The sequence below is a fragment of the Nomascus leucogenys genome, chromosome 1a, assembly GCF_006542625.1.
Source record: "Nomascus leucogenys isolate Asia chromosome 1a, Asia_NLE_v1, whole genome shotgun sequence".
Classification (NCBI taxonomy): Eukaryota; Metazoa; Chordata; class Mammalia; order Primates; family Hylobatidae; genus Nomascus; species Nomascus leucogenys.
Genome location: NC_044381.1, coordinates 88097219 through 88123793, shown reverse-complemented (window position 1 = coordinate 88123793; position 26575 = coordinate 88097219). Strand labels below are relative to the sequence as shown.

The 26575-nt window shown below is 39.3% G+C and overlaps 2 protein-coding genes and 1 pseudogene across 4 annotated transcripts in view; 2 read left to right on the top strand and 1 right to left on the bottom strand.

Annotated features, from left to right (window-relative positions):
* PCNX1 (pecanex 1) overlaps positions 1-26575 on the bottom strand; it is a 207043-nt gene that overhangs the window by 24467 nt on the left and 156001 nt on the right. For all 3 annotated transcript variants that reach the window (XM_030812783.1, XM_030812792.1, XM_030812798.1), the window contains 4 exons: positions 18777-19030; positions 16179-16409; positions 4041-4141; positions 3122-3272 (listed from right to left, as the gene is read on the bottom strand). In XM_030812783.1, coding sequence (XP_030668643.1) covers positions 3122-3272; positions 4041-4141; positions 16179-16409; positions 18777-19030 — 737 coding nt within the window. The remainder of the gene's footprint in view (positions 1-3121; positions 3273-4040; positions 4142-16178; positions 16410-18776; positions 19031-26575) is intronic.
* On the top strand, positions 1472-2414 carry LOC100607337 (60S ribosomal protein L6). The gene has a single exon (XM_030812804.1). It carries the CDS (start codon positions 1502-1504, stop codon positions 2366-2368), a length of 867 nt encoding a protein of 288 aa, XP_030668664.1. The 5' UTR covers positions 1472-1501; the 3' UTR covers positions 2369-2414.
* Positions 4222-7274, top strand: LOC115835961 (annotated as a pseudogene).

Genomic DNA, 26575 nt, shown 5'->3' with positions numbered 1-26575 from the left:
CCTTTCTTTTAGTATATAAGCCTATTGTTCACTTTTATGGATTTTCATGAGCACATGAACTTTGGCAATGATCAGTACTAATTTACGCATCTAGATTTTCCTGCTTGAGAGATCCTCATAGACAACCTAATGTCTCGCTTAAAGTGATGATCAATATATGGCTGTTGTTTGTGACTTTATAGGTCAATCTCCACCCTCCTAGAAGGTGTATCAGAATTAAGGAACTTCTTCAGGTTGCATTACATTCTCCACTTCCTCTCCTCCCCTCAGCCCTCCATGGCTTCTTGGTTCCAATTCTACATTCTCACCTCCCTGTTTATAAATATTGCCAGTCCAGGCTAATGATGGGAGTGTGCTATATCCAAGTGTGTTGGGCCAGAATATAAAGTAAAGAATCACTGATATCCGCAATAATGCCACAGCCAAAGCAATATTTAAGGAAAGAGACCTGGCAGCAACAGGCAAGAGAGTCCTGTAAGGAGAGACTAGGGGCAGGCACCCAAGGCATCAGAGGCTTTAATTCTGTGCTCAGTTTCGTCTCAGACAAGTTGAGATAAAATATCTGTGATAACATTTAGAATTAATTGAAGAAGTTTGTCAGAAGCTATTACAAAATTATGCTATATGAAAGAGAGTATTTCTTATAAAGCAGATACATACTTGGTACCTTTCCAGAAATGTCTAAGTTTTAAAAACATTTTAATCTGAAGTAATTACCTTTTTTTGAAATGCACTGAATTTTGTCTCAAAACTCTAAAACTAGTCTGAAGATGGACAATTCTATTTGATCCCAAATTAATATTTCCCCAGGGCATCATCCTCAAATAGTATTCCATTTTTCACAGAGATTTTCAAATAATGTGTCCCTTATTAGCAATGTTCCTAAAGAATGTGAGGTTTTTAACTTAATTCTCACACTTTAGATTATATTATAATGACTTGAAGAGTAAGTCACATTTTATTTGGGGGCAAAAGATTCAATTAGATTTGAGCACTGCAGATACACTTTAATGAGTCTTATCACGGGGTCTCTATCATTAGATCTGATAACTACTGTCCAGTGGAATGGAGGAACAAGTGCCAGTACTTAATTTCACAATATATTCTTGCAATCATCTAGGGCTTTAGAAATGCATTGCGGGGCCTCACTTTAATGTTATTACCCTACTAAGATATTTAGCTAAGCCTAAGTCTGTCCTAACCACCTATTATTCTATATAACACATGGAATGAAATTCATCATTCAGTAACAGCAGCACGTTTAACATTCCTGAAGTGTTACTACACTACATTTAGAGTTGGCTAACATTCATACAGGGAATAGGCAGGCATTACAACAATATGAAGTAAATAAGTATTATAGGGGCCAAGGACCTTTACTTACAGCTTGTAAATAATTTTTTTCTTCACATATCATGCCTGTATCAGTCACTCTCTAATGTTAATATTCAAACTTACTATTAGAAATATAGGTTCAGGTTGCTCTTTCCCATCTTGCAAGATGGCGGGTGAAAAAGTTGAGAAGCCAGATACTAAAGAGAAGAAACCCGAAGCCAAGAAGGCTGATGCTGGTGGCAAGGTGAAAAAGGGTAACCTCAAGGCTAAAAAGCCCAAGAAGGGGAAGCCCCATTGCAGCCGCAACCCTGTCCTTGTCAGAGGAATTGGCAGGTATTCCCGATCTGCCATGTATTCCAGAAAGGCCATGTACAAGAGGAAGTACTCAGCCACTAAATCCAAGGTTGAAAAGAAAAAGAAGGAGAAGGTTCTTGCAACTGTTACAAAACCAGTTGGTGGTGACAAGAACGGTGGTACCCGGGTGGTTAAACTTCGCAAAATGCCTAGATATTATCCTACTGAAGATGTGCCTCGAAAGCTGTTGAGCCACGGCAAAAAACCCTTCAGTCAGCACGTGAGAAAACTGCGAGCCAGCATTACCCCTGGGACCATTCTGATCATCCTTACTGGACGCCACAGGGGCAAGAGGGTGGTTTTCCTGAAGCAGCTGGCTAGTGGCTTGTTACTTGTAACTGGACCTCTGGTCCTCAATCGAGTTCCTCTACGAAGAACACACCAGAAATTTGTCATTGCCACCTCAACCAAAATCGATATCAGCAATGTAAAAATCCCAAAACATCTTACTGATGCTTACTTCAAGAAGAAGAAGCTGCGGAAGCCCAGACACCAGGAAGGTGAGATCTTCGACACAGAAAAAGAGAAATACGAGATTACGGAGCAGCGCAAGATTGATCAGAAAGCTGTGGACTCACAAATTTTACCAAAAATCAAAGCTATTCCTCAGCTCCAGGCCTACCTGCGATCTGTGTTTGCCCTGACAAATGGAATTTATCCTCACAAATTGGTGTTCTAAATATCTTAAGAACCTAATTAAATAGCTGACTACAAAAAAAAAAAAAGAAATATAGGTTCAGGTTTTAAACATTTAATATATCTTGTCATGAAATCACATTTTTCTTTTATTCAGATCAGAATATTTCTCAAAAGGTTCCTTTTTTTTTTTTTTTCTTTTTCGGGAGAACGGGGTCTCGCTATATTGCCCAGGCAGGTCTCGAACTCCTGGGCTCAAGCTATCCTCCCGCCTCTTGCCTCCGTGAGAGCTGGGATTACAGGCGTGAGCCACCGCGCCCAGCCTCAAAAGGTTCCTAAGAAACATAACTTGGAAGCTGATATGGTGTGGTTGTGTCCTCACCCAAATTTCATCTTGAATTGTAGTTCCCATAATCCCCACGTGTCCTGGAAGGGAACCAGTGGGAGGTAACTGAATCATCGGAGCAGTTACCCCCATGCTGCTGTTCTCATGATAGCGAGTGAGTTCTCATGAGATCTGATGGTTTTATAAGTGGTTCTCCCCCTTTTGCTTGGTCCTTCTCCTTGTTGCCACCATATGAAGAAGGATGTGTTTGCCTCCCCTTCCGCCATGACTATAAGTTTCCTGAGGCCTCCCCACCCCTGTGGAACTGTGAGTCAATTAAACCTCTTTCCTTTATAAATTACCCAGTCTCCGGTATTCCTTACAGCAGCATGAGAATGGACTAATACTGAAATCATGTGACGAAGGATAAGTAAACACCAGTAATGAATTAGAAAAATCTCATCTTCTTACCTGATGAAGTTTAATGGACATACGGATCCCAGGGACTACTACTTTTCTTAGCAATTCCATGTCAGCAAAGATCCATTCATCTCGAATTGAAGAAATACGGAAATCTCCTTTAAATAGGGCATGCAATCCATAGAGGAATGACTCTAAATTACTGTTAAGATTGGAGATAAAAGTTCACGTTTTGACAAAGGTCTTCCATGACACTGATTCTTACATCTGCGTGTGCATCAGAATCACCTGGGAGTGTTTTGAAAATACAGATTCCAGGAACTAATGTCAGAACCCTGAACCAGAATCACAAGAGATAGGGCCTGTCCAACCTGGGACCCTTATTTATAAACCATTGTAATAGTGAGTCCATGAAAATAACAGGCAAAGAGCCTGTAAGTTAAAATAAATTAAGAAAAGCTTAATGGAAAACATGTAGTTATCACAGAAAAAAATTCAAAATATGTGGTATTTCTTAATTCTGATTCATTTGGATGTATATGTTAGGAAATTCAGTTTAGATTTAGAGTCTCCAAATCTAATATATTACTATATTAGAAATACAAATACCCTGGACAAAGACTGCAAGGAAATATGGAAAAATAGAAATGAATGAATTTATTAGAGAAATAGATGTAAACAGGAGGCCAATCAAAATTCATGGGGTGGTTATATTTTAAAATGTCTTAAATTCGTTATATTCTCATTATCAGTGGCTACCCACACATGTGTGAATTTTAAAAACCAGTTCTGTTAACCAGCAGTTAGGACAGCTCACCTATGTTCAAGAAAATGATATATAGAAATATAAAACCTAAAAAGACTTTACAATAACTTAGCATAGAATACATGCGTCCATGAAAAATGATTTTAGATTTAGGTTATACAGCTTCCCATACTCTCTTCCTCAGAACAGAAATGCCTTCTTTACCTGGACATATGATGGGATGCAGTCCCCAAAGCTCTCCGTCCCAGAACACAGAGTCCATAACAGAGAGTCACTAGGGATGAATCTTTGTCCACATCCACAGGCTTTAAAAAAACAAAAAACATTAGTTATCAGAAAGGTATGTGAGTATTTAACAAACCATAAATCTAAATAATATAGCGAAATGATAAAGAATTCAGAGTACATAAATTTCTCTCTCCTCAAACTTAAAACTGTATGAAATGAAGCATGAATGTGTATGGGGAGTTTCTTTGGAATCCTTAAATAAAATCTAAAATTTCATAATAATGGAACATAATAAAACAAATAAAACTGACTCTATTATAAAATATTAGGATTTTAGCTAAAGATTTCAAAGTACTAATTGGGATTATTGATATTACCCTCTCCTGAAAATACAATAGTTCTATCAGCTACTTATTTCTTTTCTTTTTTTCTTAACTACTTTTTTTTTTTTTTTTTGAGATGGAGTCTCGCTCTGTCGCCCAGGCTGGAGTGCAGTGGCGCAATCTCGGCTCACTGTAAGCTCTGCCTCCCGGGTTCACACCATTCTCCTGCCTCAGCCTCTCTGAGTAGCTGGGACTACAGGCGCCCACCACCACGCCCGGCTAATTTTTTGTATTAACTACTTATTTTTGACCATAATTTGACAAGCAGGCTATTAGTGGCAGGTGAGTTAGCCTATTAGTGACTATAAACATAGTAAAGAAAATCAAGTTGATATTCATAAAATATTGTTTCCCCTCAACCTTTTTATTTTTTAACAATTACATACCTTACAATTGAAAGAAGCTGGTAACTCTCCTCTGTTTCTCCCTCTAAGAAAGCCTAAATAATAATCACTGATTACCTTACATAATACTAAAGAAAATCTTGGTAGTATCTCAGTTACCAAAAAATGATCCAGGGCAGTGCTTCTCAAAGTATAGTCCTAAGACCAGCAGTATCAACATCACCTGGAAACCTGTTAGAAATGCAAATCTCTGGCCACTCCAGATCTCTGAAATAAAACTCTGGAGGTGGGGTCAAGCAATTACTCTCCAGGTGATTCTAATACATGCTAAAGGTGAAGAATCAATGATACAGGCTAATAATTAGCTTAATTATTCTAACCTTGCCAATGGTATTTATTTTTGGCTTTATAAACCATTAACTTATAAATACAATAGGGGAACAGTCTAAGATATTAACTTACTGTTGATAGGTTAATTACCATTAGCTTGATAATTTAGTTAATGGCAACTGTGTTAGAGATATCCTAGTTGCTTGCCAATTAGATTGTTTCTAAAGACATATTACCTCTTACAGCACATACTCTAGTTTCATCAAGTAGGCATTTTGAAAAAAAATTTGGGTCCAGGTTACAAAACAGTAAATAAAGAGTATGAGAGCACTAGTTTAAAGAAATACAAAAGAAAAATAAAGGAGAGTGGGTGCAGACTTGAAGTTGTATAAAGAAAAAATACTAAAGGTAGTTACAATGGGTGATAAAATGACAGGTGATCTTCATTCTTTTTTTCTTCTTCTCTACCTCCCTTCCCCTGTCAACTTTCTAGACTCAAAATGTATTGTTTCTGTGATGAGAAATTGTTTTTTAATTCAGATTTACCTCAGCCAAGATGATTCAATAGAGACCATATTTACCCCCCAGCTGAAACAGCCAAAGACTGGGCAGAATACATGACACAACAGTTTTCAGACACTGGACAATGGTCCCTGAGAGACAGGAAACAAATGAGGTAGCCCTACAACTGACTGAGCTTATTACCTAGAGAGTTTGCAGACCACAGCACAAGAAAGGCAAGCACAAATTGAGCCAGAGGCCTCTGAGTCAGCTGAAGCTCACAGGGCAGAGTGCTAGAGAGAGCTACTGAGAGAGGGAGGCGAGGGAACTTGGAGATCTGCAGCACAGTGCTGATCAGCACACGCAAAGAGGACCCTAGGCTGAGAAAAGAATCATCCAAACGGACTACAAAGGAGCAGCGGAAAATCTTGGGACTGGCTAGAACACTCAGGATGGCACTGTCTTGGTCATGGGGAAGAATTAGCCCCAGACTAACAGCTGCTCTGGTCCCTCCAAAGCAAGCCCTGAAAGGATCAAACTGTCCCCAAAGAATTTAACTGTCTCACAAAACAAAGTTCAAGAATTATTTACAGGAATACAGAAATATCCAGCACCCTTGAGGGTAAAATTCATAAAGACTGGCATCTAATAAAAAATCGACAGGCATGCAAGTAGCAGGAAAATAGGACCCATAATAACAATCAATTAACCACTCAATCAAAACTGACCCACAACTGACACTGATGTTAGGCTTAACCCACAAGGATATTAAAACAACTATTTTACCTATATTCCATAAGCTCAAGAAGGCAGAGGAATGACTGAGCATGTTGAATGAGACATTGGAGATTTGTAGAAAAGACCCAAATCAAACTTCTAGAGATAAAAATGAAGCAATGTCTGAGATAAAAAATATACTGAATGGGATTACTGGTATATTAATTCAGAAGAAAAGATAAATGATCTCAAAAACATAGCAATAGAAACTATGCAAAATGAAATACAGAGAGAAAAAAGACTGAAAATAAATGAACAGGGCGTCAGGGAGCTGTAGGACAATCAAGCAGCCTAATATAAATATAATTGGAGTTCCTGCAAAAGGGGTAGAGGAAAACAGAAAAAACTATTCTTAATAATGGTAGAGGGAGAGTCTTGGAGTAATCCAGAATAACTACTCTGATCCTTGTTGATAAGGAAAACAGAGAACCAGGCACCTGTGTGGCTCCTAAGGATGGGCTGAAGCTGGGGTCTGGGCCTTACGACTGAGAAGACTGTTAAAGCTAAAACCACGTCTATTCCTGCCTTGATGACACCTATCCAGAAGTAGAAAAATGCTCCCCTTTTAATCCTATAGACTTTGAGAATTTTGACTGCCTGAGGAGCATCAGATTGCACACCTCCCCTCGAATGGCATGCCTCTCATGGTTCTGGATGGGAGAGAGAACTGGAAAAGCTGTTACAGCTGGGGTTTCCCCTCACCAGTGAAGATGCCCTCTCCACCATAGGAATCCAATTTGTTGCAGTCTCTTTTGATCATTCTGTCGATCCTGAATGTTTGCTCACGACACAGATATTTATATTTCTTACTCCTTTATAGTTTGTGTGTGTTTGTATTAATAAAGCATGTCTTTAATAGATTTTTTAAATCATGAAAAGTTTCCAAATCTGAAAAAAATTATGTACTTACAGATTTCAAGAATCTCAATGAACTTCAAGAACAAGAAACAGGTGGCTGGCAAGATGGCCGAACATGAACAGCTCCAGTCTGCAGCTCCCAGCAACATCAAGGCAGAAAGCAGGTGATTTCTGCATTTCCAACTGAGGTACCCGGCTCATCCCACTGGGACTGGTTAGATAGTAGGTGCAGCCCACAGAGGGCAAGCCGAAGCAGGGTGGGGCGTTGCCTCACCTGGGAAGCGCAAGAGGTCAGGGAACTTGCTCCCCTAGTCAAGGGAAGCTGTGATGGACCATGCCATGAGGAACAGTGCAATCTGGTCCAGATACTATGCTTTTCCCATGGTCTTCACAACCCACAGACCAAGAGATTCCCTCGTGTGCCTACATCACCAGGGCCCTGGGTTTCAAGCACAACACTGGGCAGCCATTTGGGCAGACACCGAGCTAGCTGCCAGAGTTTTCATACCCCAGTGGCACCTGGAACGCCAGCGAGACACAACCGTTCACTCCCTTGGAAAGGGGGCTGAAGCCAGGGAGCCAAGTGGTCTAGCTCAGTGGATCTCACCCCTACGGAGCCCAGCAAGCTAAGATCTACTGGCTTGAAATTCTTGTTGCCAGCACAGCAGTCTGAAGTTGACCTGGGATGCTCAAGCTTGGTGGGGGAAGGGGCATCTGCCATTACTGAGGCTTCAGTAGGCGGTTTTCCCCTCACAGTGTAAGCAAAGCTGCCAGGAAGTTTGAACCGGGCAGAGCCTACCACAGCTCAGCAAAGCCACTGTAGCCAGACTGCCTCTCTAGATTCCTCCTCTCTGGGCAGGGCATCTCTGAAAGGCAGCAGCCCCAGTCAGGGGCTTATAGATAAAACTCCCATCTCCCTGGGACAGAGCACCTGGGGGAAGGGGTGGCTGTGGGCACAGCTTCAGAAGACTTAAATGTTGCTGCCTGCTGGCTCTGAAGAGAGCAGCGGATCTCCCAGCACAGCACTCGAGCTCTGCTAAGGGACAGACTGCCTCCTTAAGGGGGTCCCTGACCCCCGTGCATCCTGACTGGGAGACACCTACTGGCAGGGGTCGACAGACACCTCATACCGGAGAGCTCTGACTGGCACCTGCTGGCCTCTGGGATGAAGCTTCCAGAGGAAGGAACAGGCAGCAATCTTTGCTGTTCTGCAGCCTCCACTGGTGATACCCAGGCAAACAAGGTCTGAAGTGGACCTCCAGCAAATTCCAGCAGACCTGCAGCAGAGGGGCCTGTTAGAAGGAAAACTAACAAACAGAAAGGAATAGCATCATCATCAACCAAAGGAATGTCCACACAGAAACCCCATCCGAAGGTCACCAGCATCAAAGACCAAAGGTAGATAAATCCACGAAGATGAGGAGAAACCAGTGCAAAAAGGCTGAAAATTCCAAAAACCAGAATGCCTTTTCTCCTCCAAAGGATCACAACTCCTCACCAGCAAGGGAACAAAACTGGATGGAGAATGAGTTTGACAAATTGACAGAAGTAGGCTTCAGAACATGGGTAATAACAAACTCCTCCAAGCTAAAGGAGCATGTTCTAACCCAATGCAAGGAAGCTAAGAACCTTGAAAAAAGGTCAGAGGAATTGCTAACTAGAATAACCAGTTTAGAGAAGAACATAAATGACCTGATGGAGCTGAAAAACAGCATGAGAACTTTGTGAGGCATACAAAAGTATCAATAGCCGAATCGATCAAGCGGAAGAAAGGATACCAGATATTGAAGATCAACTTAATGAAATAAAGCATGAAGACAAGATGAGAGAAAAAAGAATGAAAAGGAACGAACAAAGCCTCCAAGAAATATGGGACTATGTGAAAAGACCAAACCTACATTTGATTGGTGTACCTGAAAGTGATGCGGAGAATGGAATCAACTTGGAAACATTCTTCAGGATTATTATCTAGAACTTCCCCAGCCTAGCAAGATAGGCCAACATTCAAATTCAGGAAATACAGAGAACACCACAAAGATACTCCTCGAGAAGAGCATCCCCAAGACACATAATCATCGGATTCACCAAGGTTGAAATGAAGGAAAAAATGTTAAGGGTAGCCAGAGAGAAAGGTCAGATTACCCACAAAGGGAAGCTCATCAGAATAACAGCGGATCTCTCTGCAGAAACCGCACAAGCCAGAAGACAGTGGGGGCCACTATTCAACATTCTTAAAGAACGTTCAACCCAGAATTGCATATCCAGCCAAACTAAGCTTCATAAGCTAAGGAGTAATAAAATCCTTTACAGACAAGCAAATACTGAGAGATTTTTGTCACCACCAGGCCTCCCTTACAAGAGCTCCTGAAGGAAGCACTAAATATGGAAAGGAAAAACCAGTACCAGCCACTGGTACTGTAAATTTACCAAATTGTAAAGACAATCGACACCATGAAGAAACTGCATCAACTAATGGGCAAAATAACCAGCTAACATCATAATGATAGGATCAAATTCACATATAACAATATTAACCTCAAATGTAAGCGGGCTAAATGCTCCAATTAAAAAACACACATTGGCAAATTGGATAGAGTCAAGACTCATCGGTGTGCTGTATTCAGGAGACCCATCTCATGTGCAAAGACACACACAGGCTCAAAATAAAGGGATGGAGGAATATTTACCAAGTGAATGGAAAGCAAAAAAAAAAGCAGGGGTTGCGATCCTAGTCTCTGATAAAACAGACTTTAAACCAACAAAGATCAAAAAAGACAAAGAAAAGCTATGGTAAAGGGATCAATGTAGCGAGAAGAGCCAACTATCCTAAATATATATGCACCCAATACAGGAGCACCCAGATTCATGAAGCAAGTCCTTAGAGACCTACAAAGAGACTTAGACTCCCACACAATAATAGTGGGAGATTTTAACACTCCACTGTCAATATTAGATCAACGAGACAGAAAATTAACAAGGATATTCAGGACTTGAACTCCACTCTGGACCAAGCAGACCTAATAGACATCTACAGAACTCTCCACCCCAAATCAACAGAATATACATTCTTCTCAGTACCACACTGCACTTATTCTAAAATTGACCACATAACTGGAAGTAAAACACTCCTCAGCAAATGCAAAAGAACAGAAATCAAAACAAACGGTCTCTCAGACCACAGTGCAATCAAATTAGAACTCAGGATTAAGAAAATCACTCAAAACCACACAACTACATGGAAACTGAAAAATCTGCCCCTGAATGACTACTGGGTAAATAACGAAATCAAGGCAGAAGTAAATAAGTGCTTTGAAACCAATGAGAACAAAGACACAACGTACCAGAATCTCTGAGACACAGCTAAAACAGTGTTTAGAGAGAAATTTATAGCACTAAATGCCCACAGAAAAAAGTGGGAAAGATCTAAAATCAACACCCTAACATCACAATTAAAAGAATTAGAAAAGCAAGAGCAAACAAATTCAAAAGGTAGCAGAAGACAAGAAATAACTAAGATCAGAGCAGAACTGAAAGAGATAGAGACACAACAAAACCCTTCAAAAAATGAATCCAGGAGCTGGTTTTTTGAAAAGATCAACAAATAGATAGACTGCTAGTTAGACTAATAAAGAAGAAAAGAGAGAAGAATCAAATAGACACAATAAAAATGATAAAGGGGATATCACCACTAATCCCACAGAAATACAAACTACCATCGGAGAATACTATAAACACCTCTATGCAAATAAACTAGAAGATCTAGAAGAAATGGACAGATTTCTGGACACACACACCCTCCCAAATATAAACCAAGAAGTAGTCGAATCCCTGAATAGATCAATAACAAGTTCTGAAATTGAGGCAGTAATTAATAGCCTACCAACCAAAAAAAGCCCAGGACCAGACAGACTGACAGCTGAATTCTACCAGAGGTACAAAGAAGAGCTGGTACCATTCCTTCTGAAACTATTCCAAACAACAGAAAAAGAGGGACTCCTCCCTAATCATTTTATGAGACCAGCATCATCTTGATACCAAAACCTGGCAGAGACACAACAAAAAAAGAAAATTTCAGGCCAATATATCTGATGAATATCAATGAGAAAATCCTCAATAAGATACTGGCAAACCAAATCCAGCAGCACATCAAAAAGCTTATCCACCATAATCAAGTTGGCTTCATCACTGGGATGCAAGGCTGGTTCAACATATGCAAATCAATAAACGTAATCCATCACATAAACAAAACCAATGACAAAAACCACATGATTATCTCAATAGATGCAGAAAAGGCCTTCAATAAAATTCAACAGCCCTTCATGCTAAAAACTCTCCATAAACTAGGTATTGATGGAACCTATCTCAAAACAATAAGAGCTATTTATGACAAACCCACAGCTAATATCATACTGAATGGGCAAAAATTGGAAGCATTCCCTTTGAAAACCGGCACAAGACAAGGATGCCCTCTCTCACCACTCCTATTCAACACAGTATTGGAAGTTCTAGACAGGGCAATCAGCCAAGAGAAAGAAATAAAGGGTATTTAAATAGGAAGAGAGGAAGTCAAATTGTCTCTGTTTGCAGATGACATGACTGTATATTTAGAAAACCCCATTGTCTCAGCCCAAAATCTCCTTAAGCTGATAAGCAACTTCAGCAAAGTCTCAGGATACAAATCAGTGTGCAAAAATCACAAGCATTCCTATACAGCAATAACAGCGAAATCATGAGTGAACTCCCATTCACAATTGCTACAAAGAGAATAAAATACCTAGGAATACAGCTTACAAGGATGTGAAGGACCTCTTCAAGGAGAACTACAAACCACTGCTCAAGGAAATAAGAGAGGACATAAACAAATGGAAAAACATTCCATGCTCATGGATAGGAAGAATCAATATTATGAAAATGGCCATACTGCCCAAAGTAATTTATAGATTCAATGCTATCCCCATCAAGCTACCACAGACTTGCTTCTAAGAATTAGAAAAAACTACTTTAAATTTTTTACAGAATCAAAAAAAGAGCCCGCATAGCCAAGACAATCCTAAGCAAAAAGAATAAAGCTGGAGGCATCACGTTACCTAACTTCAAACTCTACTACAAGGCTACAGTAACCAAAACAGCATGGTACTGGTACCAAAACAGATACATAGATCAATGGAACAGAACAGAGGCCTCAGAAATAATGCCACTCATCTACAGCCATCTGATCTTTGACAAACCTGACAAAAACAAGACAATGGGGAAAGGATTCCCTATTTAATAAATGGTGTTGGGAAAACTGGCTAGCCATATGCAGAAAACTGAAACTGGACCCCTTCCTTACACCTTATACAAAAATTAACTCAAGACGGATTAAAGACTTAAATGTAAGACCTAAAACCATAAAAACCCTAGAAGAAAAACTAGGCAATACCATTCAGGACATAGGCATGGGCAAAGACTTCATGACTAAAACACCAAAAGCAATGGCAACAAAAGCCAAAATTGACAAATGGGATCTAATTAAACTAAAGAGCTTCTGTACAGCAAAAGAAACTACCATCAGAGTGAACAGGCAACCTACAGAATGGGAGAAAATTTTTGCAATCTACCCATCTGACAAAGGACTAATATCCAGAATCTACATGGAACTCAAATTTATAAGAAAAAAAAAAAAAAACCCATCCAAAAGTGGGTGAAGGATATGAACAGACACTTCTCAAAAGAAGACATTTATGTGGCCAACAAACATATGAAAAAAAGTTCATCATCAATGGTCATTAAAGAAATGCAAATCAAAACCACAATGAGATACCATCTCACTCCAGTTAGAATGGCAATCATTAAAAAGTCAGGAAACAACAGGTGCTGGAGAGGATGTGAAGAAATAGGAATGCTTTTACACTGTTGATGGGAGTGTAAATTAGTTCAACCATTGTGGAAGATAGAGTGGCGACTCCCCAAGGATCTAGAACCAGAAATGCCATTTGACCCAGTAATCCCATTTTGGGTATATACACAAAGGATTATAAATCATTCTACTATAAAGACACATGCACACGTATATTTATTGCAGCACTGTTCACAATAGCAAAGACTTGGAACCAACCCAAATGCCCATCAATGATAGACTAGATGAAGAAAATGTGGCACATATACAACATGGAATACTATGCAGCCATAAAAAAGGATGAGTTCATGTCCTTTGCAGGGACATGGATGAAGCTGGAAACCATCATTCTCAGCAAACTAACACAGGGACAGAAAACCAAACACTGCATGTTCTCACTCATAAGTGGGAGTTGAACAATGAGAACACATGGACACAGGGAGGGGAACATCATACACTGGGGCCTGTCAGGGTGTTGGGGGCTATGGGACGGATAGCTTAGGAGAAATACCTAATGTAGATGACAGGTTGATGGGTGCAGCAAGCCACCATGGCATGTGTATACCCATGCCACAAACCTGCATGTTCTGCACATGTATCCCAGAACTTAAAGTATAATAATAATAAAAAAAGAAACATGAGAAAACTACACTAAGGCACATCATATTTAAATTGCTTAAAACCAGTAATAGAGAAAATCTTAAAAGCAGCCAGTGAAAAAAGATATTATATTGTACCTACCATTTTTTTCAGAGGAACAAAGAAAAGAATGACAGCAGACTTCTCATCAGAAACAATGCAAGCCAGAAGACAGTATAGCAACATCTTTAATTTGCTGAAAGAAAAAAATTAGTTCAAGCCTGGTAGCACTATTTTGTTACTGTTGGAGAAGGCGTGTGCCCTACTCCCTAAATTGCATTAGATATTCTCACCAAGAATTCTTGCTAATACTAACAACAAAGTGAAAGAAATACTTATCATTTGAAAAGTAGGAGAAAGAAACTGAGATGAATCTTTTCATTTTCCCATTGAAGGTAATTTTAATGCAGTTAGTTCAGGATCAATCTTACACTATCTTGAAAGGAAACTATGGAAGAAGGGTCTGAGGCAGCTTTTAAACATTCAGATGAGGGCACTACAGCTTAGAGTCAGCAAGTCTGGCCTGATTAATGTCCCCAGGAAAAGGTTATTCTGGGAATGTTGATTCAGGGAATAGCATGCAAGATCTTAAGGAGATGAAGATAATCTTGTTCAACTTAAAAGAAAAACTAGAGCAGATGGGAAGACTATATAGCTGGAAAAATACAACTGATAATTTTCTTCTAAACAGATTGTAAGAGTAGGAAACAAAACAGACCAGGATTAGTGAAGTAAGCTACCTGATGAGACTGGGGATACCCAAGTTTAGAGGTAAACCTTTTGAATATATGATTTATTACCAATCAGGAGCCATGTTCATGACTTCAGCAATAATCTCTAAGAGAAAGGTCCTTAAGGTAGGATGGAACCCTGTTCCTGAGTGGGTAGACTGTGAACTCCTAGCCCAAAACATCATGATTAAATCACAACAAAATAGCCAATATCATCTAAGCCAAAGAAGAGCTACAGAATAATATGACTGTTCCCATTACTCCCCCCAACAAAAGTCAGTTCAAGGATTTGAGAACAGTATGCAAAGCATTTTAAGTATATTTATGAAAAAATAAAACTATTTATTATATGTTTGGAAGAAAGAAGTTTAGCTTTGAGGTCCTCTATTTCTAGCCACTGTCAGCTGGTCTTCTGAGCCTTTTGTGAGGTTATTTTATCCAACTCACTATCCCTTCTTTTAAGATATACTACTCTGCTCAGTATATACTGCACGTCTAGTAAAAAAGCTCAAAGGCCACTGCTCAGAAAGGAAGTACAAGATGCTCCTGTTCTTATTGATGGAGTAAAAAGAGGCTGATATGATGGCTGTCTCACTCTAAGTGGTGGCAAAGGAAGGACTAAACCAAGTGCTAAATGTGAAGACGGTCGGTATGCACCTCCTAGACCATGACGAAGGCACCAGTTGTCAAGGCAGCTCACACTGCTCCATGACAGCAGGTACATCTGTACATACGACACTAGTGGTTCAACTACACAAGGCTTTTGCTTAAAAAGCAGCAGTGGTGGTAGGAATTAGCTTTGTAATCACAGGCCTTGGCATTGCAATTATGTTACATGGAGTCTGACCAGTGGTGTGATACTACCACAAAAATCATGAGACCTAGAAGGAAGCCGTAGTTGCTGAAGTCCCTAACTCATCTTACTTTTAGGATAAGACATGTTATCCTAATGTGTGGATTGGGAACCACCAGAATTAAAATCACCTAGGGTGATCCCCAGCCTAGACCTAGATCAGAGTCTTGCAGGTGGGGCCCAGGAATCTGCATTTTTACAAGTTCCTATGTCTTTTTTACTCACATTAACATCTGAAAATCAATGGTCTAGATGCACACTGTCCAATATGGTAGTCACTAGCTATATGGGCTCTTGAATTTAAATCAGTTAAAATTAAATAAAATTTACAATTCAGCTTTTTAGTTGTACTAGCCACATTTCATGTGTTTCACAGCCACATGTGGCAGTGACAGCACATTTCCAACACTGCAGAAAGTCTATCAGCCAGCACTGGTCTAGACTTTGTATTTGGGACAAAGACATTTAATTATCCTTAAGTGTGGCAGACGGAGGTAGAATTTCTTAAGGACTAGATTTTGGAGGGTAATGCATGGAATGTGAATGTGTGTGGATGCCTGTGCATGCCCAGAGTGGAGGAGGTGCTACCTGGACAGTGAGACTGGGACAATGAAAATGAAAGAAAGAGGGAGGCCACTTCCTTTAACCTGTTTTGGTAGAGCTGGTTTGGCCCAACCATAATGAACCAGTTAGGTTATCTTAACCAGAAGATCAGAAAGAGGAAGGTCTTGAAAAACTGACCTCATAAGAACTAACAGGGACTTCTTTGCATCTTTGGAAAAACCTGGATTCAAAGAGTTGTAAATGAAATAAACTCTACCTTTGCTCTTCGGGAAGAGCAGTACTCTATCCAGTTGAGGTAAATCACACAGAAACTCTCCCTAGATATGCCTGCCAGTCGGTGGTCATAGTCTTCATCAATGTTTGGATTAAAGGTTGGGTCCACATCGACATAATTGCGATCAGCACATAGACGAAGTCCTTCCTGCATTGTCTCATTAGCTAGCCACTCCTCTAGTTTAGAAGAGGTCGTAACATAATAAATGATACCCTGACATGGACAAGACAAAAAAAAAGAATTCAGATTAAATTACAATTTCAATTAACTCAGATTCCTCAATGAAATAAATTCCAATTATTTATAATGATAAATAGTAAAATACTTTTTAGTCTGACTAAAAAGTATTTTATTCCCCCTCAATATTCTACATATATATTTTAAGAATACTATAATAATATACCCCAGGCCTTACTGGATGAAAAAACATCTAATACTTTAAAATCACAACCATAAATTCAACAAAGCAACTCCAAAACAATTCTATTTATTTTATTTTATTATTTATTTATTTAGAGACAGAGTCTTACTCTGTCGACCATCCTGGAGTGTGGTGGCATAATCTCGGCTCACTGCAACCTCTATCTCCTGGGTTCAAGCAACTCTCATGCCTCAGCTGGAATTACAGGCACCTGCCACCACACCCAGATAGTTTTTGTATTTTTAGTAGATATGGGTTTTCACCCTGTTGGCCAGGCTGGTCTTGAACTCCTGACCTCAAGTTGTCCATCTGCCTCGGCCTCCCAAGTGCTGGGATTACAGGTATCAGCCACTGTGCCTGGCCCTAATCTATGGATTTTACATCTTTTGAACTTAGGATATTTCAAAAGAGGTAAAAAAACTTTACTGTGCTGCATTTATTTTGAATAATTTCTCATAGAGAGTTATTAAGGCCATCTGGTGGTCCTAGGCCAAGTTATAGAGATATATATTTACAACTAGAGATAGAAAATGCCACACGCACATACAAGTAAAAAATATTGTGAAATCAATCTCTAGCTTCTTGAGGTTAGGTTAAGCCAAACATAAAATGGAAGGCTCAATGTTCATCCCAATCAGCAAATAAGGTGGTGAGGAGAGGTAACAACATAAGATATGAAAATTTCAGGCTGGGAATGGTGGCTCACGCCTTTAACCCCAGCACTTTGGCAGGCCAAGGTGGGAGAACTGCTTGAGCCCAGAGTTTGAGAGCCTGGGCAACACAGTGAAACCTCATCTCTACAAAAAAATAAAAAATTAGCTGGGTGTGGTGGCATGCACCTGTAGTCCCAGTTACTCAGGAGGTTAAGGTGGGTGTACTGCTTGAGCCCTGGAGGTCAAGGCTGCAGTGAGCTGCAATTATGCCACTGTACTCCAGCCTGGGCAACAGAATGAAACCCCGTCGCAAAAAAAAAAAAAAAGAAAAAGAAAAAGAAAAATTCAGATGTTGGTTATTAAAGCTTAGCACACGTTTCCTTCTTAAAAATACTGGCTTCACCTGGAAGCCCCTAAGTGACAACCATACTGTATTTCTGTAAACTCTTTAGCAAAAATAAGAGTATCCTGTGCAGTAAAGGATTAACCTTGCCCAACGAGGGGTTTGGCCTTTACCCTTGGGTTCTAGGGGGTAACCTCTAAGCCTTGGGATGCACTTCCCGTTAAAGAGTCTTTGTTCAGCTGGGGACCTAGAGCCACACAGTATTAGCATGACCTCTGGACATCCTGGAGACTTATGTTGGCCATGTGGATGGTCAACCATGCCTACATGACAGGACACCAAGCTCGAGCAAGCTTCCTTAGTGGACAACACCCTGGGAGTACGGCCATGCTTCAATGCTGGGAGAAACAGGCGTCTGTACAACTGTACTGTGAGAGGACAACTGGAAGCTCCTTGACTCAGTGTCTCTGGACAATATCCTACGTACCTCTTCCTTTGGCTGATTTTAATCTGTGTCCTTCTACTGTAGTAACATGAGTGTAATGTGAGTATGACAACTTTGCTGAGTTCCGTAGGTGTTTCTAGCAACTTACTAACCCTATGAGTGGTCTTGGGGACACCAAAATTACAGCTGATGTCAGAAGTGAGGGTGGTCTTGGGGACCTCTTGAATTTTGCAATACTTTTATTCAGTTTGTTGAATGAAAGCAGTGGTCAAGAGCAAGGGCTCAAGAGTCAGACAAGCCTGGGTTTTAAGCCCCAAATTCTACTTGTTAGAGGATCTTGGGCAAGTTAACATCTGATCCTTAAGCTGCTTATTTGTAAAATAGGGAAATACTTCTTTACAGTATTAAGTAAGATACACATGTGTGTATGTATATTTGTGTGTACATATTCCTTAGCACAATGCCTAAAACACAAGCTACAAATGTCTAGCTATTATTATTAATGAATGAATGGAATGAATTCCAGTAAACAAAGAGAAAGCAAGACGTTAGTAGGTTTATTTTTATGGAGTTTTCTGGATCCTAGAGAATTTAAATAAGTACTTGGAAGCAAAGCATAAGTTAAAAGAAGTATATACATATATATATCCTTATATATATGTCATTCCCAAGAAGAAACTCTGATTATCTGAAGATCTAAGTAGGCAGATACTCTTACCTTGACATAGTAAGTGGTGAGTACTTTCCGAAGATCAAAGACTTGAAGCATAGAAGCAGCACTATTATCAGTGATGCTATAACCCTCCAGAATATACTTTGTGACTATCACTTCCCAAGCTAGCCATCGCTGGCTAAATGCAGCATTAAATGAAAGCATGTGAGGAATATGGCCAGGTTCACAACAGCAAAATCCTTCATCTTCCTCTACACCTTCAGTAATGGCCTCCACTTCCCGCTGTTGACAGTAGGTACCTTAGAGAGAGAGAGAGAGAGAGAAACCTTTACAAAGGGGGAAAACCAGAAAGTGGGAAAAATGAATGCAAGGACACATGAGATTTACAAAAAAATACATATTTTATTGCAATTGAAAGTATGTGATGGATTTGCCTTAGAATATCCATTAACGAATTGTAGCAAACTCCAGAAATCACGCATATTCTATATTCATATCCTGCAAAAACACAATGTGCATTAGCATTAGCACACTACGGTTTTTTTGTTTGTTTTGAGACAGAGTCTCCCTCTATAGCCCAGGCTGGAGTGCAGTGGTGTGATCTCAGCCCACTGCAACCTCTGCCTCCCAGGTCCCGGTTCAAGTAATTTCCTGCCTTAGCCTCCAGAGGAGCTGGTATTACAGGCATGCGCCATGAGGCCCAGCTAATTTTTGCATTTTTAGTAGAGACAGCGTTTCACCATGTTAGTCTTGGACTCCAGACCTTGTGATCTGCCTGGCTCAGCCTTCCAAAGTGCTGGGATTACAGGCGTGAGCCACTGCACTCACACTACGGGTCTGATAATTCGTGTGGTAAAGTAACTTTAATTTTGACTTAGTGATTTCTAAATGTTTCAAATGGGTTTACAATTGTGTTTATATCAAATGAAGGACCAAAGAGCAAAGGCACATCTCCTGAAGGTCTGAGTTAATTTTAAAAATACAAAAACCAATGGAATGTTATTGAAGTAAAAATACAAAAACAGATTAAATATAGAATGAGACCCATAGCAATCTAGTGCCAGCAAAATATCATCTGTTACACTAATGTTAATTTTTATCTTGTTCTCTGGTCTTGTTTCAACTCAATTAGTAAATTCTTTATATTATGTAAAGACTATAAAGTAATCATACTTAACTGTACAGAAATCAGGCTGCACAATAATTTTCTTTCTTTAAAAGTAATATTAATACATACATCATCCAGGTCTGAAAACCACTGCTTTGAGAGAAACTGATACCATGACACCTAGTCCCAGCTGATGGTGGTGGTGGTACAATGAAAGATAAGGCTAAAAAGGATTTTATAGCCAAGCTAAGGAGCTGTGCTGTTTAGCACTCTATAGCCCTCAATAATTCCATTATTTCATTTTCTTGTTTAATAACTGTCACCAACACTTCCATAATAATGTTACATAGTGTTGACAAGAAAAACCCTTGACTTGAACCTGACGCTGATAGGAATACATGCTGTGGGTGACCATTTTATATGATAATCCCTAAAAATATACAGGCATACCTTGTTTTATTGTGCTTTGCTTTATTGCTCTTTGAAGGCACTGTGATATCTACAAATTGAAGGTTTTTGACAACCTTGTGTCAAGCAAATCTATTGGTACCATTTTTCCAAGAGCATGTGCTCACTTCCTGTCTCTGGATCACATTTTGGTAATTCTCTCAATATTTCAAACATTTTATTACTGTTGTATCTATAATGGTGATTTGTGATCAGTGATCTTTAATGTCAGTGTTCTAAGTACTTTGGAGTACCACAATTTATGCCCATATAAGATGGCAAACTTAAATTGACAAATGGTGTATGAACTCTGACTGCTCCACTGACCAGCCATTCCCCCATCTCTCCCTCTTTTCAGGCCTTCCTATTCTCTAAGACATAGCAATATTGAAATTTGGGCAATTTATAATACTATAATGGCCTCTAAGTGTTTAAGTGAAAGAAACAGTTGCATTTCTCACTTCAAATCAAATGCTAGAAATAAGGAAGCTTATTTCTAGTGAGGAAGGCATGTCAAAAGCCAAATGCATTAGTCCATTCTCACGTTGCTATAAAGAACTACCTGAGACAGGGTAATTTGTAAAGAAAAGAGGTTTAATTGGCTCACAGTTCTGCAGACTGTACAGGAAGTGTGGCTGGGTAGGCCTCAGGAAACATAATCACGGTGTTAAGGTGATGGGGAAGCAGGCACGTTTTACATGCTGGAGCAGAAGGAATAGGGTTAAGGGGGAGGTGCTACACACCTTTTTTTTTTTTTTTTTTTGAGACGGAGTCTCGCTCTGGAGTGCAGTGGCGCAATCTTGGCTCACTGCAAGCTCCACCTCCTGGGTTCACGCCATTCTCCTGCCTCAGCCTCTCCGAGTAGCTGGGACTACAGGCGCCTGCCACCACGCCCGGCTAATTTTTTTTTGTATTTTTAGTAGAGATGGGGTTTCACCGTGGTCTCGATCTCCTGACCTAGTGATCCGCCAGCCTCGGCCTCCCAAAGTGCTGGGATTACAAGTGTGAGCCACCGCGCCCGGCCGCTACACACTTTTAAACAACAAGATCACATGAGGACTCACTATCACGAGAACAGCAAGGGGGAAAAATCCACTCCCATGATCTAATCACGCCCCACCAAACCCCTCCTCCAACACTGGGTATTACAATTCAACATGAGATTTGGGCAGGGACATAAATCCAAACCATATCACCAGATGGGCCAAAAGTTAGGCCTCATGCACCAAATAGCCAAGTTGTGAATGCAAAGGAAACATTCTTGAAGAAAATTAAAAGTGCTACTCCAGTGAACAAACAAAAGATAAGAAAGCAAAAAAGCCTTATTGCTGATATGGAGAACGTCTGAATGGTCTGGAGAGAAGATCAAATCAACTATAACATTCCCTTAAGCCAAAGCCTAATCCAGAACAAAGCTCTAACTCTCTACAATTCTATGAAGGCTGAGAAGCAAGCAAGCTGCAGAAGAAAAGTTGGAAGCTAGGAGAGATTGGTCATGAGGTTTAAGGAAAGAAGCTGTCTTCATAACATAGAACTGCAAGGTGAAGCTGCAAGTGCTGACGTTAAAGCTGCAGCAAGGTATCCAGAAGACCTAGCTAAGATCATTGATGAAGGTGGCTACACTACAAAAACAGATTTTCAAAATAGACTAAACATCCTTACACAGAAAGAAGATGCCATCTAGGACTTTCACAGCTACAGAGGAGTCAATGCCTGGCTTCAAATCTTCAAAGGACAGGCTGACTCTCTTTGATAGGGTCTAATGCAGCTGCTAAGTTTAAGCTGAAATGCTCATTTACCATTCCAAAAATGCTAGAACCTTTAAGAATTATGCTAAATTTCCTCTAACTGTGCACTATAAATGGAATAACAAAGACTGGATGACAGCACATCTGTTTATAGCATGGTTTACTGGATATTTTAAGCCTACTGTTGAGACCTTCTGCTCCGAAAAAAGGATTCCTTTCCAAATATTACTACTCATTGACAATGCATCTGATCACCCAAGAACTCTGATGGAAATCTACAAGGACATTAGTGTTGCCTGCTAACGCAACATCCGTTCTGCAGTCTGTACATCAAGAAATAATTGCAACTGTCAAGTCTTATTACTTAAGAAATAAATTTTGTAAGGCTATAGCTGCCACAGAGGGATTCCTCTGATGACTCTGGGCAAAGTAAACTGACAATTTCCTCGAAAGGATTCACCATTTTAGATGCCAGTAAGGACATTCATGATTCATGGGAGGCGGTCAAAATGTCAACACTAATAGGAATTTGAAATAAGTTGATTCATGGATGACTTTGTGGGGTTTCAAGACTTCAGTGGTGGAAGTAATTGCAGATATGGCAGGAATAGCAAGAGAAGCTGAATTAGAAGTGAAATCTGAAGGATGTGGCAGAATTGCTATAATATCCTGATAAAACGTAAACAGATGAAGCGTTGTTTCTTATGGTTGAGAAGAAAGCAGTTTCTTGAGAAGAAACTGACTCCTAAGTGAAGATGTTGTGAGTCTTGGTTAAAATGACAACAAAGGATTTATAGTATTACATAAACTTGATTAATAAAGCAATAGCAAAGTTTGAGAGCACTGACTCCAATTTTGAAAGAAATCATACTATGGGTAAATGCTATTAAACAGCATTGCATGCTACAGAGGAATCCTTCATGAAACAAAGAGTCAATAAATATAGCAAACTTCACTGTCGTCTGATTTTAAGATGTTGCCAAAGCTGCCCCAACCTTCAGCAATCACCAACCTGACCAGTTAGTAGCCATCAACATCGAGGCAAGACCCTCCATCAGCAAAAAGATTACAACTCACTGAAGGCTCAGATCATCCTTAGCATTTTTTAGCAGTAAATTTTTAAAATTAAGATACGTAGTACATTCTTTCTTTAGCCATAATGCTATTGCACATTTAATACACTATCATATAATGTAAACATAACTTTTATATGCAGTGGAAAACCAAGCAATTTATGTGACTTGCTTTACTGCGATATTTACTTTATTGCAGTGGTCTGAACCCAAAATGTAATATCTCCAAGGTATGCCAGTAATACATACACATGTTTTTCAACATAATAAGAACATACGCAATATTATAAAGTGTCTTTTAAACCAATAATAGAAATGAAATTTAATCAAACGTTTTCGGACATCTTTTGAGAGGATCATGTTTTACTACAGTGACCTTTTAAAATAGAATTCTATTAATTTGCTAATATTTAAATTGACTTTAAAAATGAAACATGGTTCAATTTTTTTAGAGATACTGATATGGTTTGGCTGTGTCCCCACCCAAATCTCATCTTGAATTGTAGCTCCCATAATTCCATAATTGTGAGAGGGACCTGGTAGGAGATAGCTGAATCATGAGGGCAGTTCCCACATACTGTTCTCGTGGTAGTAAATCTCAAGAGATCTGATGGTTTTACAAGGTATTTCCCTTTTTGCTTGGCTCTTATTCTGTCTTGCCTGCTGCCATGTAAGATATGCCTTTCACCTTCTGCCATGACTGGGAGGCCTCCCCAGCCACGTGGAACTGTAAGTCCATTAAATCTCTTTTTCTTTATAAATTACCTAGTCTCGAGTATGTGTTTATCAGCAGTGTGAGAACAAACTAATAAAGGTACTTATAAAAAAGGACTGCTAGTTTCTGCCTACTTTGCAATTGCAGGATTTTTGCATCTATAGTCACAAGAAAAATTAAACAATAGTTATTTTTAATGTGAACTTATATACATGTATACAAAATGTATATATACATATATGTATGTATGTGTATATATACATATATGTATGTATATAAGTATATAATAATGTATATAAAACATATATTATTTATATATGTATATATACATACATATATGCATATATATGTTCACATAAAAAATAACTATAGTTTAATTTTGCTTGTGACTATAGATGCAAAAATATATGTACATATATATTTATATATACACACACACACACACGTACATACAAACCTAAAAAGCCTACCAACCAAAAAGAGTCCAGGACTGGACGGATTCACACAGTATCTGTATACATTTATATACATATATATGTGTGTGTGTATATGTAAGTATATATATGTGTATATGTGTGTGTATATATATACGCACATGTGTATATACATACATATATACGTATACATACAAATACACATATACATATACATACATACATATACATGTATATATACACACATATATATATTTTGAGATGGAGTCTCGCTCTGTCACCCAAGCTGGAGTGCGGTGGCACAATCTTTGCTCACCGCACCCTCCACCTCCTGGGTTCAAGTGATTCTCCTGCCTCAGCCTCCTGAGTAGTTGGGATTACAGGTGCCCACCACCATGCCTGGCTAATTTTTTTGGTATTTTTAGTAGAGACGGGGTTTCGCCATGTTGGTCAGGCTGGTCTCGAACTCCAAACCTCAGGTGATCCACCTGCCTTGGCCTCCCAAAGTGTTGGGATTACAGGCGTGAGCCACTGTGCCTGACCCACTTAGTTGCATTTTGATATCAGTATTACATTAGTTTTTTAAAAGCTTGGAGAAATTTAGCTTTTTTCTCCATGTGCTACAATGAATTAGAAATTTCTAGAAGAAACTTCCAGAGCCTTTTTTTTTTTTTTTAATTGTGAATCTGAACAACCAGCTCCTGAATGACTACTATAATGACTACTGGCTATATATAACGAAATGAAGGCAGAAATAAATAAGTGCTTTGAAACCAGTAAGAACAAAGACACAACATACCAGAATCTCTGGGACACAGCTAAAGCAGTGTTTAGACAGAAATTTATAGCACTAAGTGCCCACAAGAGAAAGCAGGGAAGATCTAAAATCAACACCCTAACATCGCAATTAAAAGAACTAGAGAAGCAAGACCAAACAAATTCAAAAAGTAGCAGAAGACAAGAAATAACTAAGATCAGAGCAGAACTGAAGGAGATAGAGACACAAAAAACCCTTCAAAAAAATCAATGAAGCCAGGAGCTGGTTTTTTGAAAAGCTCAACAAAATAGATAGAACAATAGTCAGACAAATGAAGAAAAGAGAGAAGAATCAAATGGACACAAAAAATGATAAAGGGGATATCACCACTGATCCCGCAGAAATACAAAGTACCATCAGAGAATACTATAAACACCTCTATGCAAATAAACTAGAAAGTCTAGAAAAAAATGGATAAATTTCTGGACACATACACCCTCCCACATATAAACCAGGTAGAAGTTGAATCCCTGAATAGACCAATAACGAGTTCTGAAATTAAGGCAGTAATTAATAGCCTACCAACCAAAAAGAGTCCAGGACCGGACAGATTCACAGCCGAATTCTACCAGAGGTATAAAGAGGAGTTGGTACCATTCCTTCTGAAACTATTCCAAACAATAAAAAAAGAGGGACTCCTCACTAGCTCATTTTATGAGGCCAGCATCATCCTGATACCAAAACCTGGCAGAGACGTAACAAAAAAAATAAAATTTCAGGCCAATATACCTGATGAACATTGATGAGAAAATCCTCAATAAAATACTGGCAAACCGAATCCAGCAGCACATCAAAAAGCTTATTCACCACGATCAAGTTGGCTTCATCACTGGGATGCAAGGCTGGTTCAACATATGCAAATCAATAAACGTAATCCATCACATAAACAGAACCAATGACAAAAACCACATGATTATCTCAATAGATGCAGAAAAGGCCTTTGACAAAATTCAACAGCACTTCATGCTAAAAACTCTCCATAAACTAGGTATTGATGGAACCTATCTCAAAATAATAAGAGCTTTATGACAAACCCACAGCTAATATCATACTGAATGGGCAAAAACTGGAAGCATTCCCTTTGAAAACCGGCACAAGACAAGGATGCCCTCTCTCACCACTCATATTCAACACAGTATTGGACGTTCTGGACAGGGCAATCAGCCAAGAGAAAGAAATAAAGCGTATTCAAATAGGAAGAGAGGAAGTCAATTTGTCTCTGTTTGCAGATGACATGACTGTATATTTAGAAAACCCCACTGTCTCAGCCCAAAATCTCCTTAAGCTGATAAGCAACTTCAGCAAAGTCTCAGGATACAAATCAGTGTGCAAAAATCACAAGCATTCCTATATACCAATAACAAACAGAGAGTCAAATCATGAGTGAACTCCCATTCGCAATTGCTACAAAGAGAATAAAATACCTAGGAATACAACTTACAAGGGATATGAAGGAACTCGTCAAGGAGAACTACAAACCACTGCTCAAGGAAATAAGAGAG

Excerpts from the sequence above, each read along its gene's own strand:
- LOC100607337 (XM_030812804.1), top strand. The coding sequence starts at position 1,502 with ATGGCGGGTGAAAAAGTTGAGAAGCCAGATACTAAAGAGAAGAAACCC.